The sequence below is a fragment of the Phoca vitulina genome, unplaced genomic scaffold, assembly GCF_004348235.1.
Source record: "Phoca vitulina isolate PV1807 unplaced genomic scaffold, GSC_HSeal_1.0 scaffold1, whole genome shotgun sequence".
NCBI lineage: Eukaryota > Metazoa > Chordata > Mammalia > Carnivora > Phocidae > Phoca > Phoca vitulina.
In genome coordinates, this window is record NW_022589704.1 from 70,842,256 (window position 1) to 70,860,169 (window position 17,914).

Genomic DNA, 17,914 nt, shown 5'->3' on the forward strand with positions numbered 1-17,914 from the left:
GTATTTTAAAATCTTACTGTTTTTATGTCATGAATGTTATGATCAATAATGATAAAAATGTCAAACTTTTATAGGCCAAAACAGCTCTTGGAGAACATTTGCTAAATGTTGGTGTGAATCGAGACAATGTTTCCGAGATTTTGCAGATTTTTATGGAAGCCCATTGTGGACAAACTGAACTTACTGAAAGCCTGAAAACCAAAGCTTTTCAGGCTCATACTCCAGCACAGAAAGCTTCAGTCTTGGCTTTCCTGATCAATGAACTGGCATGCAGTAAGAGTGTGGTGAGGTAAGCATATACCCAGACTTTTCTGGTGATTGTTTCCTGTTTTGAATTTGTCTAATCACAAAATAATACAAATTTCTTGTCGAAAATTTTGAAGTAACAGACTAATGCAAAAAAATTTAAATTTATACTTGATCTCACCATTCAGAGGTGACTGCTGCTAGTAATATTTTAATGTATTTCTTTGCAGTCTATTGAAACAAAAATTTGAGTCATACTGTATACAGTCTTTGTAACTTGTTTTGTTTATATAATAATTTTGTTATTTATTTATACACTGAAATGTAAAAATACTTTTTTTTGCTGTAGTGCCAAAAATGAAAGAATCCAGAATTTTTCTTTTTTTTGATGTCTTTCAATGATACATGACTACCTGATTTTCCTTAGTAGCCATTCCTAGACTTATCCAGCTACTTTTTATTTTATTATCTACTATTATCTACTAATGCAATCTTAATATTTTTAGCTTATTATTAATTTGTACTTTTTAAAAAAAAAAAACTATCTCATTTAAGAGTCAAAGTACTCCACTCTAGTATTTCAAGATTTGGTGAACAAATCCATGTTCATCTTGTTCTTGCTATTTATTATTTTACAGATTTAAATATGTTACTTTTAGTCCTTTACCTTTGTAGGAAAAGGATCAATCCAAATATTTTGGAGCTATGCATTTCTACCATTACTGGACATTTTAAGTTTTCTATATATCTCTAAGATAGGATAATATATTAATATAATTTTCAATTGTTTTTGCTATTCATAGGCAATCATCATTTATACTTACCAAAAACTGCATCAATATGCTTATTACCAAATTAATGTATTACATAATGGATTAATTTATGTCTTCCAATTTTTGCATTGACAGTGAAATTGACAAGAACATTGATTATATGTCAAACTTGAGGAGAGATAAATGGGTAGTAGAAGGTAAACTTCGCAAGTAAGTCCTGTTTTATTAAAATTAGTTTACTGTTTTTCCTTTGTACAAGTTCCCCTGTAAAACATACAAGTTGGAAAGATAGAATTTCAAATTTATTTTGTCTTAGAATTACAAAAGGTAAAGCTTTATAAAGATGAGGTATGTAATTAATGAAACTCAGGGTCAGAATTTGCAGTGGACAAAAGATATAATGAGATTCATTGAGCTCATATTCTTCAAACTTAGAAAACAGTCCATTTATCTTCTTTATTTCAAAGAAGTCAAGTAATCGCATTTTCTAAAATTTTGCTATCAGGTTACTTTTGTCGTAAACAGAGCCTGTTTGAAACTACCACTTTTTTTTTAATTGCTTTCTAATTAAAGTTTGCTTTTACAGAGGGTCTAACATATCCAAATGTATTCAGCATTAAAACTTAATTAGCTTCCTGCCAGGAAATACAATGCTGAAATTATTCAACTTCTATGTTAAGAGGATAGTTTCTTTGCGGTAATTTGAATTGAATTTGTTCAGTCTGATAGTATGAGATCAGGAATTATCACTTGGCCATTGCTAGAGTTAATCTTCAGCCTTCTAAGTTTTATTTTTTTAAATGTGTTCTAATTCCAAAGAGATATCCTGAATAATTCTTAAAGTTAATATATTCTATTATTTCTGGAAACGTATTTGTTAAACTTCCTTAATTCTAATTTTTATTGTCATTGATTTATTCCTTAAAACTCATGCTGTGCTCTTTGGGACACCTGGGTGGCTCAGTCAGTTAAACGTCCAATTCTTGATTTCAGATCAGGTCATGATCTCAGGGTCATGAGATCGAGCCCTGGGTCGGGCTATGTGCTGGACATGGAGCCTGCTTGAGATTCACTCTTTCTCCCTCTGCCTCGGCTCCCCCCTCCCCCCGCAATGTGCACGCTCTCGATCTTTCTCTGTCTTAAAAAAAAAAACAAGGGGTACCTGAGTGGCTCAGTCAGTTAAGCGTCTGCTTTCAGCTCGGGTCATGATCCTGGGATCAAGCCTGCTTCTCTGCCTGCCCCTCCCCCTGCTTGTGCTCTCTCTCTCTCAAATAAATAAATAAAATATTTTTTAAAAAATGTTATGCTCTCTAAAAAGTAGAGCGAGAAGACTTTACCATATCATTATTTTTTTCATATTTAAAGGCTCAGAATCATTCATGCTAAGAAAACAGGCAAAAGAGACACTTCAGGTGGCATTGATCTTGGAGAAGAACAGCATCCATTGGGCACACCCACACCAGGACGCAAACGAAGAAGGAAGGGAGGTGACAGTGATTTTGATGATGATGATGACGATGATAGTGATGACCAAGCTGATGAAGATGATGAGGATGAAGAAGATAAAGATGACAAAAAAGGAAAGAAGACTGATATCTGTGAAGATGAGGTAATTAAATTTAAGTTGATTTTAAACCTAAGACTGCATAACATATTGAAAAATAACACAGATTTTGGAGTCAAATCAATTTGTGTTCGAATTCCATTTTGACAATTACTTCCCTCAGTTTCTTCATCTGGAAACTGAATGTTACAATATTGACCTCATCAAGTTTTTTGTGAGGTAGATACTGAATACAATGCCTACACATAGAAGGCACTTAAACTGAATAAAAGAAGTTAAGTTTTTCTTTTTATATAATGACTTGAGCATTCTCCAGAGAATTATGCAGATTCTTAACTTTAGGTATTCTCTTTTATTCTGGTAACATAATATCTTTCATTTCCTTCATGCCCTAAAAGTGTTGTCAGGTTTAGTGAGATTGGTGTATTTCTTAAATACCGGTTTATTATGTGTCTAGCTATGGGCACTTTTGATCAAAGAGGAATAAGACACTGGAAGTCCCCTCTCAATTTACAGTCTCACTGAGGAATATTTGAAATAAGAAAATGTAATGTGTTAAGTGTTCACTGATTTGATAGCAGTATTTACGATGTGCTAGTCAGGTACAAAGGAAGGGCATTTAACCTTTTTGAGGAATAAATTCTCACAAAGGCTTTCTGGACTCATTAGCTGAGCTACCAGGTGGGCTGCATGTTGATCTGGGGAAGAATCTACAGAAAAGTGTTCCAGGCAGAGAGAACAGCATGAGCGAGGACGCAGAAGCCTAAAACCACAATGTGCTTTAAGGGGATTACAGGTGCTTCAGTGTTACTGGAGAGCCTCATATCTAACAGCTGTGTACTAGGATTTTATACTTTTTTTGGTGATAGGAAACCATTGAAAGGTTATAAGTAAGGTAAGGACATGGTCAGTCTTGAATTTGAAGTGACTCACTATGGCAGTTCTGCAGAAGATAGAAACAGATTTGGGTAGGGCAAGATCAGAGGTGGGAAGATCAGTCAGGAGATAGTGCAGTAGTTTAGATGAGTTGTGAGGCGTCCACACACTAGACCAATGGCAGTTGGGATAAAGGAAGAAAGGATTCAATAAATATTTAGTGGGAAGAATGAGTAGTATTTGAAGATGGGCTGTGTAGGTTGATGGAGGGGTAAGATTGATTCCCAACTATCTGGCTTGGTAGACTGCATGCTATTGTTGCCATTACTGAGAGAAATCAGGAGCAGCAGATTAAATAGATGGTAGGGGAGGACGGGAGGAGGGAACAGATAGCTGAAGACAGGAAATGATGGTAGCCTTATTTTAGACTTGTTAAGTTTGAAGTGCCTATGCAGAACTCAGCAGTCAGTTGGATTTAAGAATCTGAAGCCCGAAGAAAAGGTCAGTCTTGAAAATATAGATCTAGAGGTTATTAGCACATAGACAATAATTTAAAATCATGAAGTGGATAAGTTTTCACAGGGGGATTGATTTAGTGAATAGAGTAGTGGACTGACATTGGAAACCCAGGGAACATCAATATTTAAGAGCTGAAGAAGAATATTTTTGCTGAAGAAGAAATAGTCAGGTAGGAGATTTCTGTAGTGGGTCTGGAATCCCCAAGATCACCTCCAGAGTCAGTGATTTAGTAGGAGAACTCACAGAACTCAGAACCTAGTCATGCTATGCCAATGAATTCTTAGAGCAAAAGGAAACAAAGCACGACCAGAAAAGGCATATGAGCCAAAATCCAGAGGAAAGCAGGCTCAACCTTCTAAGAGTCTTTTCTTAGGGAGTGACACAGAATGGGCTTATTTCTTTCAGCAGTAAGTTGTGACATATGTGAAATGTTGTGTACTAAGGAAGCCCATTAGAGACTTGGTGCCCAGAGTTTTTACTGGGGGCTGGTCACATGGGCATCCCCTGCATAGCGTCGGCCAAAATTCCAGACTCCCAGAAGAAAAGTAGCAACCACATTGTTAGCACAATTTAGTGAGCCAGTCTTATCAGAGTGAAGGAAACCCTTCAAAACCCAAGTTCCCAGACACCAAGGGCCAATCTTATGAGCAAGCCTTTCAGAGGACAGCAGTCAGGCCCACAATGTTAACTCTTTTCTACTCATGTAGTAATAAAAATCAAGAAAATCAAACATTTCAAAAAGGAGAGAGTGATAAACAGTATGAAGGCAGCAGGAATCCCATGTGATGAGGACTGAAAGTATTCACTGAATTTGGCAATGTGGACTCATTGGTAACCGGTGCCAGCACAATTTCATTAGAGGGGTAGGAGTGGAAACCAGGCTATGAATGAGAAAAATAGAAAGTGAGAAAGTGAAAATGACTGCTTTAAGCATTGTACCTCAGAAGAAAGGGTAGTTAGTTCCTAGAGGTAGACGAAGACCAAGGATTTTTCAGATGTGAAAGACATGAGATGATTTTTGGTTGAAGGGAGTCAATAAAATAAGAGAGGGGGGTTGAAGATTAAAGAGATGAAGAGAATAATTAATGTTATAAAGTCCCTAAAGATTTTGGAGGGTATTCAATCAAGGTGGAGGGGCTAGCTTTGAAGAGTAGGCTACAGGGAAGAAGGCAAGGTCATAGAGGGGGTGTGTGTGTGTGTGTGTGTGTGTGTCTGTGTGTGTGTGTGTTTAAGGTAAGCTACCATAAGCCACAAGCCACAGAAATAGACATGTATAAAAGGGAAATAAAGGTTAAAGTTCACTTTTTACCAGAAAAGAATGCTAGAAATACTGATGAGCCTGCAGAATGATACTCAAAAGACAATATACGGTCAATCACTCCTTTTGCCCTCAATTCCAGGAGTATTTAACTAAGGAAGTCGAGAAAGAATTTTTTTTAAAAGGTTTTATTTATTCATGTGTCAGAGAGAGAGAGAGAGCATGAGCACAAACAGGGGGAGTGACAGGCAGAGGGAGAAGCAGGCTCCCTGCTGAGCAAGGAACCCAATACGGGACTCAATCCCAGGACCCCTTTTGGCTTTTCATGAGCCAAAAGCAGATGCCCAACCAACTGAGCCACCTAGGCATCCCTTGAGAAAGGATTCTTTTCCTTTCCTACATCAACTGTGTACTGCTGGAGAAATAAGGAAAGAAGACTTAGAGGGATGAATTTATTGATAGAATGTATGAAAATAATACCTAATCAAGACCAGTGATGAATTACTGAATCAAAATTTTGACTGAATCTGGATAATGTGGAGGAACTTAACAAGATCATGTGCTATACAGGTCTCTTAAGTGAAAATAGCATACATGCAAAATGTTTTCATAAATTCTTCCCCATGTTATATTTTAAACCAAAATGATAAAAATCACTAGAATGAGCTTTACTTCTTTTGAGTACCAATCTGAAAAGGAGACTATATTGAGATTCCTTGCAGAAATTAATTATTTCATAATGTTGTACTTTTGAAACCACTTGGTCATATATTTTCATGCTGTGATAAATAATGTGAAGAGTATATAATTTGGATATCAGAATTGTAATTACTCAAACAAAAGAAACCATTTATAACCAGTCTGGGCTTCATTTCGCAAGTGGAGCTGTCTCTATAGCAGGAATTAAACCTTTCTGACCAATATTAATCACCTTTTCATAGAATTAGGATCACTCTTCAGCACTTAATGTTATAAATTGTTTTGAAGTGTTAACTCCCATAAATTTTAAAACTCTGTATTGGGATTTCAGTGTATTCTACTGGGTAGTTATCCCACTAAATTAGAGTTTATTTACAGAAATTATTTGTTTTGCCTGGCTGTTTTTTTCACATGGAAAATTAACAAACCATATGTTTTTTTTTTCTTTAAGGGAGATTAAAAATCATTATTAATTATTTAAAAATCATTATTAGTGTTTTTTAGGCCAGATGTATTATTTAAAGTGGTACTTTATTTTTTTATGAGTGTTGAACTATAGAGTTAATTAGATTGTAGGGTTTCATTGATCAAAATCCTGGCAAATGTATAGCTTGTTATTAATATGAGAAAACAGTTTAAAAGCTTTTTAAAAAATAATAAATATTTTAGGACCTAAGAAGGCAAATTAGCAATTCATTTAAATGATTTGAGAGCTGTTCCTCATGATGGAGAACTGGCAGCCACTTCTCAATTTCCTATTAAATAAAATTTTAACTATTTAATGAATCTGACTGGTAAGATAGGCACATTATTCCTCCAAAAATAGATTTGGCCTCTTGATTAAAGTATAGGTCATGTCAGTAGTTATACTTCTTAAAGGATTAATTGCAGAGACCCACATGATCTCTTTCAGTTAGAAAATACGGCCCTTGACTAGGTCATAGATAGCCCTTTGCCTCAAACATGATCCCCTCTTCTCACTTTTCATTCCTTTAACACATGGAGTCTCTCTAATACTTAGATTTGTGTTGAAACTTTTGTGAGCCTTAACTTCACAATTAGGCATGTGAGGTTATGTGGACAATTAAACTCCAGCATATAGGGACATATAATGGCCCTCTCTATTGGATGATAAACCATGGAGAACCATGGCAGGGATTCTGTGTTCTTAATTTTGTTGTTGTCTTTCTCTCTGGTCTTTGAAGTTCCTTCATATTTCTTAAAATTATAAGGACTATTAGCCAAAGCTCCTTTAAATAAAACTTTAGTTGACATTTTACTTCTTTTCCATCATAGGAAGAGTCTTAGAAATGGCAGTTAGTTAATTTGGCTGATACATAGCTACTTCGATGACTTATTTCAAATATTTGTTGATTGAATTGTATTTTTACATAAGCAAATTATCAAACATTTATCCTTTGGTTAAAAGATCAGTTTAGAATCCTATAGATATGTAAATATCTATTTGAGAGTCAAGATTTAAAGATTTTAGGTTTCTTAAAATCCAAAATAGAAATCATATTGCTATTAGCACAAAAAGTGTGCCTAAATGCTTTTGTAATTTGGTTCACTAAATTTGGATAAGGAGTAAATAAATGATAGATAATGGTAAAACTGTTGAGATTTTCCTTTCACTTCCTTTTATTGGGGCCATAACCATACCAGTGTAGAAATACCTGTTCATGAGTGGTTGGTGGCAATGTGGCTTTGTAAAAATGCTTATAGAAAGTGAACATCAAAAATAAGTTTCTGATTTTTTATCCTAAGATGTACCTGCATCTTCTCATTAAAGTACAATTTTCAGAAAGAAGGAAGGTAATCTTACATATATATTAAATGCCAGGAACTATACTAGTTGCTTTCAGATCTGTTCTTATTTAGTTCTCACAAAAATCCCATGTTACAGATAATGTTATGACCAATTTACAGATAACAAAACAGTCTTAGGAAAGTTAAGTAATTTGCCTATATGAAAGTAGTGCAGCTGAGATTCAAAGAAGCACATATACCTTCTATTATCTCATGCTTTCCCTCTCAAACATATAATTCGGGGTTAGTTTTCCTGTATTTTCTAGAGTGAAAAAATTCATATAGTCATAAATGTACTTTCCGTTTATGAAATTAGCACTATATATAGTAGAGATTATTTTTTTCTTCTAAAAGCTCAATGTGTTCAAAATGTAACTTAACCTTCTTTGCTCTAAAAATGACTCTTTTGATTAACAGTACCGATATTTTTGCCGTTCCCAGATTTAAAGCCTTAACATCATAATTTACTCTTTCCTACCTCAGATCCCAGACTTGTCAGGACTTAGTAGTCCTAATTAGTAGTTCTAATTAGTAATATCTCTTAGATCCATTTGCTTTTCTCATCTCTATTTCTTTGACACCAGCGAGGCCCACATTCTCCTTCTCTCTTGAATCACTGCAGGAACCTACTAACAAGATGTGCCAATTCTAGTCCTTTCCCTGTGCCAGGCCATCTTACAACTGTTACCAGATTATTCTTTGTAAAGCATAGTTCTGATGTTTAACCTCCCTCAAAGGATATTATTGCCCATTGCCAAGCACTTAAAGCTCTCAACAATTTAGCCCTCAACTCATCCATGCCTCATCTCCCACATTAACTCTTGATGTACCTTTCAGGTCATGATGTGTCAAACTCTCTGGAATGCCCTGCCTTCTTTTCTCTCATTGATCAATTCCTAACCATTCTTCAATAGCTGATTAAAACACAACTTCTTAAAACAAAAACAACCACAGCAACAAAACAAAAACACAACTTCTTCTGTGTAGCCTTTCTTGGTATAGATTCCCACACCCTTCCATGAACTCCATGACTCTTAATCTCTACCTATCTTGAGATCCTTATAGCTTCCTACTATTTGATGGTTTTATTTTTTAGTGTTAATATTTTGTCTTCCTACCAGATTATTTTATTTATAAAGAGCAACAACTGAGTCTTACTTATTTCCATAGTGCCTGTCCTAGTACTTTGTGTGGAGGAGACTTTCATTAAATATTTGCTGATTGATTAAAGAAATAAATCTTAAAAACAGGTAAATGATACTGTATTTTGTTATGTATAGGATGAAGGTGACCAAGCAGCAAGTGTTGAAGAGCTAGAAAAACAGATTGAAAAACTGAGTAAAGTAAGCACTTTCCAGATTACAGTTAACATCTTTTTTGCAGGGTTTTAAAGATCCACCTCATATGGAATTAGTTCTTCTGGCTGCTAAATAAAAACAAGCTTTTTTATAAGTAATTAAAATGAGGAGCTTTAGAAACATTCTCACAATTAAACCTTAAAAGTTTAATGCCAAGGTTAAAAGCCTAAACTTAATCAGGGCCTATATTCTTTAGCTCTTCATTTAAATACAAAATATAAGTAAATGCATGGTTTTATTTCTTGGAGGTAATTACTTTTAAAGTTCAATCAAATATCATGGTAATAGTTTCAGCATCTTATGTTTTATTATACATTACTATATTTGTGTATTTTATTTGCATTGGATTTATAAACTATATATTTGTGTACTTCTCATTTAAAATATTCAATTAAAAATTGAATTTCAGTAGCATTAGTGAAGTTTTAAATGAACTTTTATAAAAAAGATGAATTTTTTAAAGTATTATGAAATTAATATTATGAGATACCTATATATTATATCAATGTTAGATTCATCTCAAATTTACCCCATAATTTAGTGTATGTTGCCTAGGTTTACAGTATGAGTATAAAAATAAGCAAATACAGATATGGTCAATTACATATGTGAGAATCATTTGTCATACACTATATCATCAATAGAATTGAACTAGTTCTGGCCAGTAAAATACTTGATCACATTGTTTATTATCAAGCATAAGATGAGTTTTACTATAAGATAACTGATAAAATAAAGCATCTTTTTAATCCATGGTAACAAAAATATTCTAAGTACTTTCAAAATAATTTCTAACTTTGTAAATGTTACTGAAATTGAAGTCAGGCATGTAATATTTAGCTCTTTTGCTGTCTGTTCCCAGTAGTGAAATTTATCTGCTTATTAAGGGCATAATAAGTGTAAAGTCACTTATATATTAATTTTTAAACCACTTGACACCCATAGCTTAATTATATGCATCATTTTTTAACAGCAACAGAGTCAGTACAGAAGGAAGCTCTTTGACGCTTCTCACTCTTTGCGTTCGATGATGTTTGGCCAGGATCGTTACAGACGCCGGTACTGGATTCTTCCCCAATGTGGGGGGATTTTTGTAGAAGGCATGGAGAGTGGTGAAGGTAGGAACTATTAATCTGTTACAAAATAATATAAGAAGCCATATTTTTTAAACCCTGTTACTTCCTCAATATATTTTGTGCTTCCAGAATCAAATTTGCTTTATGGGTAAACATTGTAAAACCTTGATTCCCATTCCTTTTGAACTCATAATGCCTCTTTCACTGAAAAATATTCCTTCCCTGTTCATGATTTCTCTTCTGCCGCTCTTTCTGACATCAAACATAAACTACTCTTTTCTTACTTAGTGGACAAGGATCTTCACCTGTATTATCCTTTATAGCTGCTTCTCCATTTTTTTCTCCCTTCTCATTGTCAAATTTTTAAACATGTGGTTTATTCTTCAACCTTTGCAACAAGCATCCATCCCAACAGTATCCCTGGAGATAACTTGCTTGAACTAAGATCCTTATCATAATCCTCATTCATCTTGAAATCTTGTTCATGTTTGAAATTTATGATCACCTCCTTCTCCATTAAACTTTTTTCTTTCTTGAGTTTTGTGTTACCACACAATCCGTGATGTTTTTTACTTTAGACTCTTCTCTTGCTGCCTCCACTTGTGTTACATTAACTAACTCAGCACACAGTGCATTTATGTGCTAGATAAACCGTCTGAAATTGAACTATATGTTTGGGTGTTTCCACATGTTAAAATTCTGACGGGACTGAGAGTATTATGTCAGTGCTTACAAGTCTGAGGATGTAGCAATGGCTCCACGGTGATACCTGTAGGCAAAAACTTCTCTCAACACACTTCTTTTTGAATACCCACTTTATGCCAGGCATTTTTAGGCACTAGAGGAGGTACAAAGATATATAAAACACAATCCATGCCTTGTAGTAGTTTAACAGTCCAGTGGAACGAGCGGATTGCTTAATCACATAGATGTCCAGATCCAAATTTTTTTAAAAGATTTTATTTATTTATTTATTTGACAGAGACAGAGAGAGAGTGAGAAAGGGAACACAAGCAGGGGGGACAGCAGGTAGAGGGAGAGGGAGAAGGAGAAGCAGGCTCCTCGCTGAGCAGGGAGTCCGATGCTGAGCTTGATCCCAGGACCTTGAGATCATGACCTGAGCCGAAGGCAGACGCTTAATTGACTGAGCCACCCAGGTGCCCCCAGGCCCCAATTTTTATAAAGTAGTTGTTTTTAGCAATGGAACCACCCTTTTTTAAAATAAAAATTTTTGGAAGGGGGGCAGTTAATAATGCATGTAAAATAGAGTAGTGTAGTGGCTGGCATGTAAGCATTGTTGGCATATAGTAAACAGTATTGTTTTACATAATAATATATTTCCTATGGTTTCAAATTATATGAAGTAAGAGTATAAAGTCATGTACTGGAATGATACGTGAAACCCATGTGCTGCCTTTCCAGAGCAGGAGTTGCTCATGGAGTCAGGGAGGGTACATAGAAGCTTCAGCTGCCTTTTATCTCTTTTTAAAAATTGATGTTGATGGGCCAGCATGTTGATTTTACAGAATAGTGTGGTGGGTTCCTTTTTAACTATTTGCATAAAATGTTTTAAAAGTAAAAATATTTTAAGCATGGAAAAAACTAATAAGTGGGAATACGTGAGTCTAAGAAGTTATTGCACAGCAAAGGAAACCATCAGCGAAATGAAAAGGCAATCTACTCAGTGGGTAAAAATATTTGCAAATCTTATATCTGATAAGGGACTAATAACCAAAATATATAAAGAACTCATGTGACTCAAAGCAGAAAAACGATCTGATTAAAAAATGGGCAGATCTGAATGGACATTTTTCCAAAGAAAACATACACATGGCCAACAGGCATATGAAAAGGTGCTCAATATCACTAATCATCAGAGAAATGCAAATCAAAATCACAGTAAGATCTTACTTCACACCTATTAGAATGGCTAGAATCAAGAAGACAAGAAATTACAAGTGTTGGTGAAAATGTGAAGAAAAGGGAACTCTTGTTGGTGGAGATGTAAATTGGTTGGTGGAGATGTAAGTTGGTGAAGCCTATGGAAAAGAGTATGAGAGTTCCTCAAAAAATTAAAAATAGAACTACCATATGATCCAGCAATTCTACTTCTGGTTATTTATCCGAAGAAAATGAAAATACTAACTCAAAAAGGTATATGCACCCCTATGTTCACTGCAGCATTATTCACAGATTATTTTACATATTATTCCAGGATATGGAAACAACCTATGTGTGTCCATCAATGAATGAATGGATAAAGACAGTGTGGTTTACACACACACACACACACACACACACCCCATATGGAATGTTACTCAGCCATAAAAAAGAATGCAATCTTGCTATTTGCCACAACATGGATGGACCTCAAGGACATTATGCTAAGTGGGGTGCCTGGGTGGCTCAGTTGGTTGAGCATCTGCCTTCAGCTCTGGTCATGATCCCAGGGTCCTGGGATCGGGTCCCGCATCGGGCTCCTTGCTCAGCAGAGAGCCTGCTTCTCCCTCTCCCTCTGCCTGCCACTCTGCCTACTTGTGCTCTCTCTCTCTGTCAAATAAATTAATAAAATCTTTTTTAAAAAAGGACATTATGCTAAGTGAAGTCAGAGAAAGACAAATACCATATGAACTCTCTTATGTATGTAATCTAAACAAATAATAAAAAAGAAAAGAAAACTAAACTCATAGATACAAAGAACAGATTGGTGGTTGCCAGATGTGTGTGTTTGGGGGTGGGGGGGTGGTAGAAGAAATGGGTTAAATGCCTCTTGAAGGCAGAGACTAATATAGGCAGGGGAACTACACTAGAATAATCTGGGAGTTAAGTACACATTGGATTGGCAAAAAAAGGGGTGGAAAAATCAGTTGTGGGATCATTCTAGTAGCCTAGATTAAAAGTAGGAAGGCCCTAAGCTCAGGTGCAAACAAGGAACATGGGAAGAACATGATATCTTAAAGGTAGAAATCCTATGAAAAATTATTGTATATGATATAAGTGGAATCAGAGATAAATTTGATGAATTAATCCTCAGTAGAAATATTGTGATTTTTTTTTTTTAAAGATTTTTTATTTATTTGAGAGAGAGAATGAGAGACAGAGAGCACGAGAGGGAAGAGGGTCAGAGGGAGAAGCAGACCCCCTGCTGAGCAGGGAGCCCGATGTGGGACTCGATCCTGGGACTCCAGGATCATGACCTGAGCCAAAGGCAGTCGCTTAACCAACTGAGCCACCCAGGCGCCCCCAGAAATATTGTGATTTTTTAAAACTGAATCCAAGAAGCCAAGAGGAGGAGCTTGTTTAGAATGAAATTAAATGAAAGTTTTAGTATGGAAATCTATTTTTTATTTAAGTATAATTAACATAGTGTTATATTAGTTTCAGGTATACAATATAATGATTCAACAATTCCATATATTACTCAGTGCTCATCAAAATAAGTGTACTCTTTTTTTTTTTTTAAGATTTTATTTATTTGAGAGAGAGAGAGAGGGAACAGGAGCAGGGGGAGTGGCAGAGGGAGAAGCAGACTCCCTGCTGAGCACAGAGCTCAACCCAGGGCTCGACATGCGGCTCAGTCCCAGGACCCTGAGAGCATGACCTGAGCTGAAGTCAGACACTTAACTGACTGAGCCACCCAGGCACCCCAAGATAACTCTACTCTTAATCCCCTTTATTTCATTCATCCCCCAACCTACCTCCACTCTTGTTCTCTGTATTTAAGAGTCTGGGGATTTTTTATCTCATTTTTTATTTGTTCATTTGTTTTGATTCTTAAATTCCACATATGAGTCAAATCCTATGGTATTTGTCTTTATCTGACTGACTTATTTCACCTAGCATTATACCTTCTAGGCCTATCCATGTTGTCCCAAATGGCAAGATTTTATTCTTTTTTATAGCTGAGTAATATTCCAGTGTGTGTGTGTGTATGCCACATCTTCTTATTCATTCATTTATTGATGGACACTTGGGTTGTTTCCATATCTTCGCTATTAAAAATAATGCTGCATGCGAAAGAATGAAACTGGATCATTTTCTTACACCATACATGAAAATAAATTCAAAATGGATTAAGGACCTAAATGTAAGACAGGAAACCATTAAAATCCTAGAGGAGAATACAGACAGTAACCTCTCTGACACCAGCCATAGCAGCTTCTTACTACATATGTCTCCTGAGGCAAGGGAAACAAAAGCAAGAATAAACTATCTGAACTTTATCAAAATAAAAAGCATCTGGGCAGTGAAGGAAACAATCAATAAAACTAAAAGGCAACCTGTGGAATTGGAGAAGATATTTAGAAATGACATACCTGATAAAGGGTTAGTATCCAAAATATATAAAGAACTTACAAAACTCAAATACTCAAAAAACACAATACAATTTAAAAAATGGGCAGAAGACATTGAAGAGACATTTTTCCAAAAAAGACATACAGATGGTGAACAGACACATGAAAAGATGCCCAAATCACTCATCATCAGAGAAATACAAATCAAAAGTACAATGAGCTATCACCTCACACCTGTCAAAATGGGTAAAATTAACACAAGGAACAACAAGTGTTGGTGAGGATGTAGAGAAAGGGGAACCCTCTTGCACTGTTGGTGGGAATGCAAACTGGTGCAGCCACTGTGGAAAACAATATGGAGGGTCCTCAAAAAGTTAAAAGTAGAACTACTGTACAATCTAGCAATTGCACTACTAGTATTTATCCAGAGAATACAAAAATACAGATTCGAAGGGGTACATGCACCCCAGTGTTTATAGCAGGATTATTTACAATAGCCAAATTATGGAAAGAGCCAAAATGTCCATAGACTGATGAATGGATAAAGAAGTGGTATGCACGCACACACACACACACACACACACACACACACACACAGTGGAATATAACTCAGCCATAAAAAAGAATGAAATCTTTCCATTTGCAGTGACATGGGTGGAGCTAGAGAGTATTATGCTAAGCGAAATAAGCCAGTCAGAGAAAGACAAATACCATATGATTTCACTCATATGTGGAATTTAAGAAACAAAATAGATGAACATAGGGGGAAAAAGAGAGAGAGGCAAACCAAGAAACAGACTCTTGACTATAGAGCACATACTGATGGTTCCCAGAGGGGAGGTGGGTAGGGGGATGGGTGAAATAGGTGATGAGTATTAAGGAGGGCACTTGTGATGAGCACTGGTGTTGTATATAAGTACTGAATCACTAAATTGTACACCTGAAACTAATATCACACTGTATGTTAACTAACTGGAATTTAAAAAAAAAACTAATGATTCAATAAACATGAGTGCATATATCTTTAGAGATATAATTTAAAATTATAAAATTGCAAAAAAAGTTGTAAAATTGTGTGTCACTTGTTAGATGCAGAGCCTTGGTAAAGCTTAAAAGCAGTAAAGAAGTACCCAGGCAAGTGGCTTTGCCTTATCTATAATAAGAATAATCTGAGAAGCTTAAAAAAAAAAAAAACCAAGAAACCTAGCCCTACCACAGACCAATTACATATTCTTCAATTTGATTAAGGGCCACATCAATCTCAATCACCTGGGCATGTAAATGTGAAGTTATTTAGGGCTTCTATTTTTCCTTCAAAATGTCTTAAGTTAATCTCTTTGCAACACTGCTGAACTCAGTTCTTTATTAATATGTATGTGGATTATTACACCTGTTCCCAACTTCTCTATATACACTCTCTTCCTTCCATTACATTCTGTCATCATGTCTCTACTCCAAAACCTTGAATGACTCCCTATTGCTGATAAGATGATGTAGTATGTCTGTATACAATCTAGCATGCAAGCATTCAAGGCCTTCTATAAATCTGACTTCAAAATATCTTTATACTGTTCTCCAGTATGAATTAACATAGACAGGTCTACCCACCATTGCTTAACATATGTGCATTCCTCCTTCTTTGCGTGCCTTTGCGTGCTTTGTTTTGTCAAATTCTGTTCAATATAATGCTAACTTGCCTTTTCTTCACCATCTGAATTTCACCTTTCTTGATCCAGCTCAAGTTCTAGCCCTTTTATAAATTCTAGTTTATGTAAGTGGAATTAATTTTTACTATCTGTGAACTCCTAGAAAACCAAATAATTATACCATTATCTTGGCAATTGATAGATATACTGTTCATATTATTTAAGTTTTATAACTGTCACGTACTTTTTGATTCTTCTTAGTGTTAAACATAGTACTTTATATATCACAGGCACATTAAAAAATACTTTAAGAAAGTAAGTAATTAAATGTCTTTATAAGGTTTATAAGAATAGCTTATAGGAAACTTTTCTTTTTAATTTTAGGTCTCATATTAAATAACATTAATTGAATTTGTAGTTATTGGACCTCAGTTTCTGTTCAGGCCCTACCATTTAACCTCTCTGGACCCTGATTTCTCTTTCTACAAAAGAATTTTAATAGGCTTTGTATAAATTCTTTTGTTGTTATCATGTCAAATAATGGATTTAAGAGAGCTACAAAGTGATATATAAACATTAATTGTACTTTATACTATTATTTGTGGTCATTGCAGGGTACAGGGGAAAAGTAAGAATAAATTTTCACTTAGGGGTTATTTTCTCATAAAGTTTTTATTAATTCACTGATGAATGTGCATCTCCTATATTATTTTAAGTGCTATGAAAGTTATAAAATTAACAGATGTAGATTCCTTCTCTTTATCTTACAGCTAATTAAAATGGAAAAACCTTTATTATTTTAATCATCAAGTGTTTAATATGCACTTATATTGTACCTTGTACTAAGTACTATGGAGATATAAAAGAATCAATTAACTGTCTCTATCCAGAAAGAGCTCACAATCTAATTAGAAAGATATACCATATATGAAGACAAAGAACAAGAGCATATTAGTGTGCACTGTAGGCAAGTAGTGTGAGAGACAAGGCTGATAAGGATGAATAAGTACTAATGGTAGAAACTTCCATAAAATAAGTGGATATTAAAAGTTAATACAGTATTAAAAATATGCAATATCCTATTCCTCTCATTTATCAATTTTTAAGTTATCTAAAAGCACAAACTGTTTTTAATGAAATTAGACTTAACATTCATCTATTTAAAAGTTTAAATGCACAAGTTTTAAAAAAATAAATGCCCAACCTATTTTTTAAAATCCCTATAATAGTTTTATCCAGAGAGAAGATATCAGATCTTGGATTACCTCCAAAGAAAACTGTTAGTTCATGTTATACAAGATGCAAGATAACTCACACCATAAGTGAACCACATGGTGCTAATAACAACAAAGTTTATCAGTATGGTAACTCTAGAGTAGAGACATAACAAAGAACATAGGATCTGGCTGAGCCCCCATATCGGTTCCACAGGAGTGTTGTCCAGACTGCAGACTGGACAAGTAACAAGAGCACCCCAAGAGAGAGATGCCTTCCTTCATACTCTGTATTTATAGGTTAGTCCAAGAGGAGGTAGAAAACCCTTTGTTTCTCTAAGCAACAACATATATACCAAAGGACCTCTGGGCCTGGGAACAGCAGTAGGGAGTACGAATACAAAGGGCAGATTCCACAAACTGAGAGCCTTGGGAACAGTGCCCACAGCAGCTAAAGGCCCTGCTATCCCTCTGCAAACTGGCTCAGTGGCTAATCTGGCTTGCCGATGGGCCTCAGGGAAGAGTGAAGGAGGAGAGACCCTGTAGCTGTTTAGCTAAAACTGAGGGTTTATTCCCCTTCA

The 17,914-nt window shown here is 35.3% G+C and overlaps 1 protein-coding gene across 19 annotated transcripts in view; it reads left to right on the forward strand.

Moving 5' to 3' along the window:
* BAZ2B (bromodomain adjacent to zinc finger domain 2B) overlaps nt 1–17,914 on the forward strand; it is a 381,204-nt gene that overhangs the window by 334,939 nt on the left and 28,351 nt on the right. For all 19 annotated transcript variants that reach the window (XM_032409746.1, XM_032409845.1, XM_032409773.1 and 16 more), the window contains 5 exons: nt 75–289; nt 1,155–1,229; nt 2,385–2,628; nt 9,025–9,087; nt 10,076–10,220. In XM_032409746.1, the coding sequence (XP_032265637.1) occupies nt 75–289; nt 1,155–1,229; nt 2,385–2,628; nt 9,025–9,087; nt 10,076–10,220 (742 nt within the window). The remainder of the gene's footprint in view (nt 1–74; nt 290–1,154; nt 1,230–2,384; nt 2,629–9,024; nt 9,088–10,075; nt 10,221–17,914) is intronic.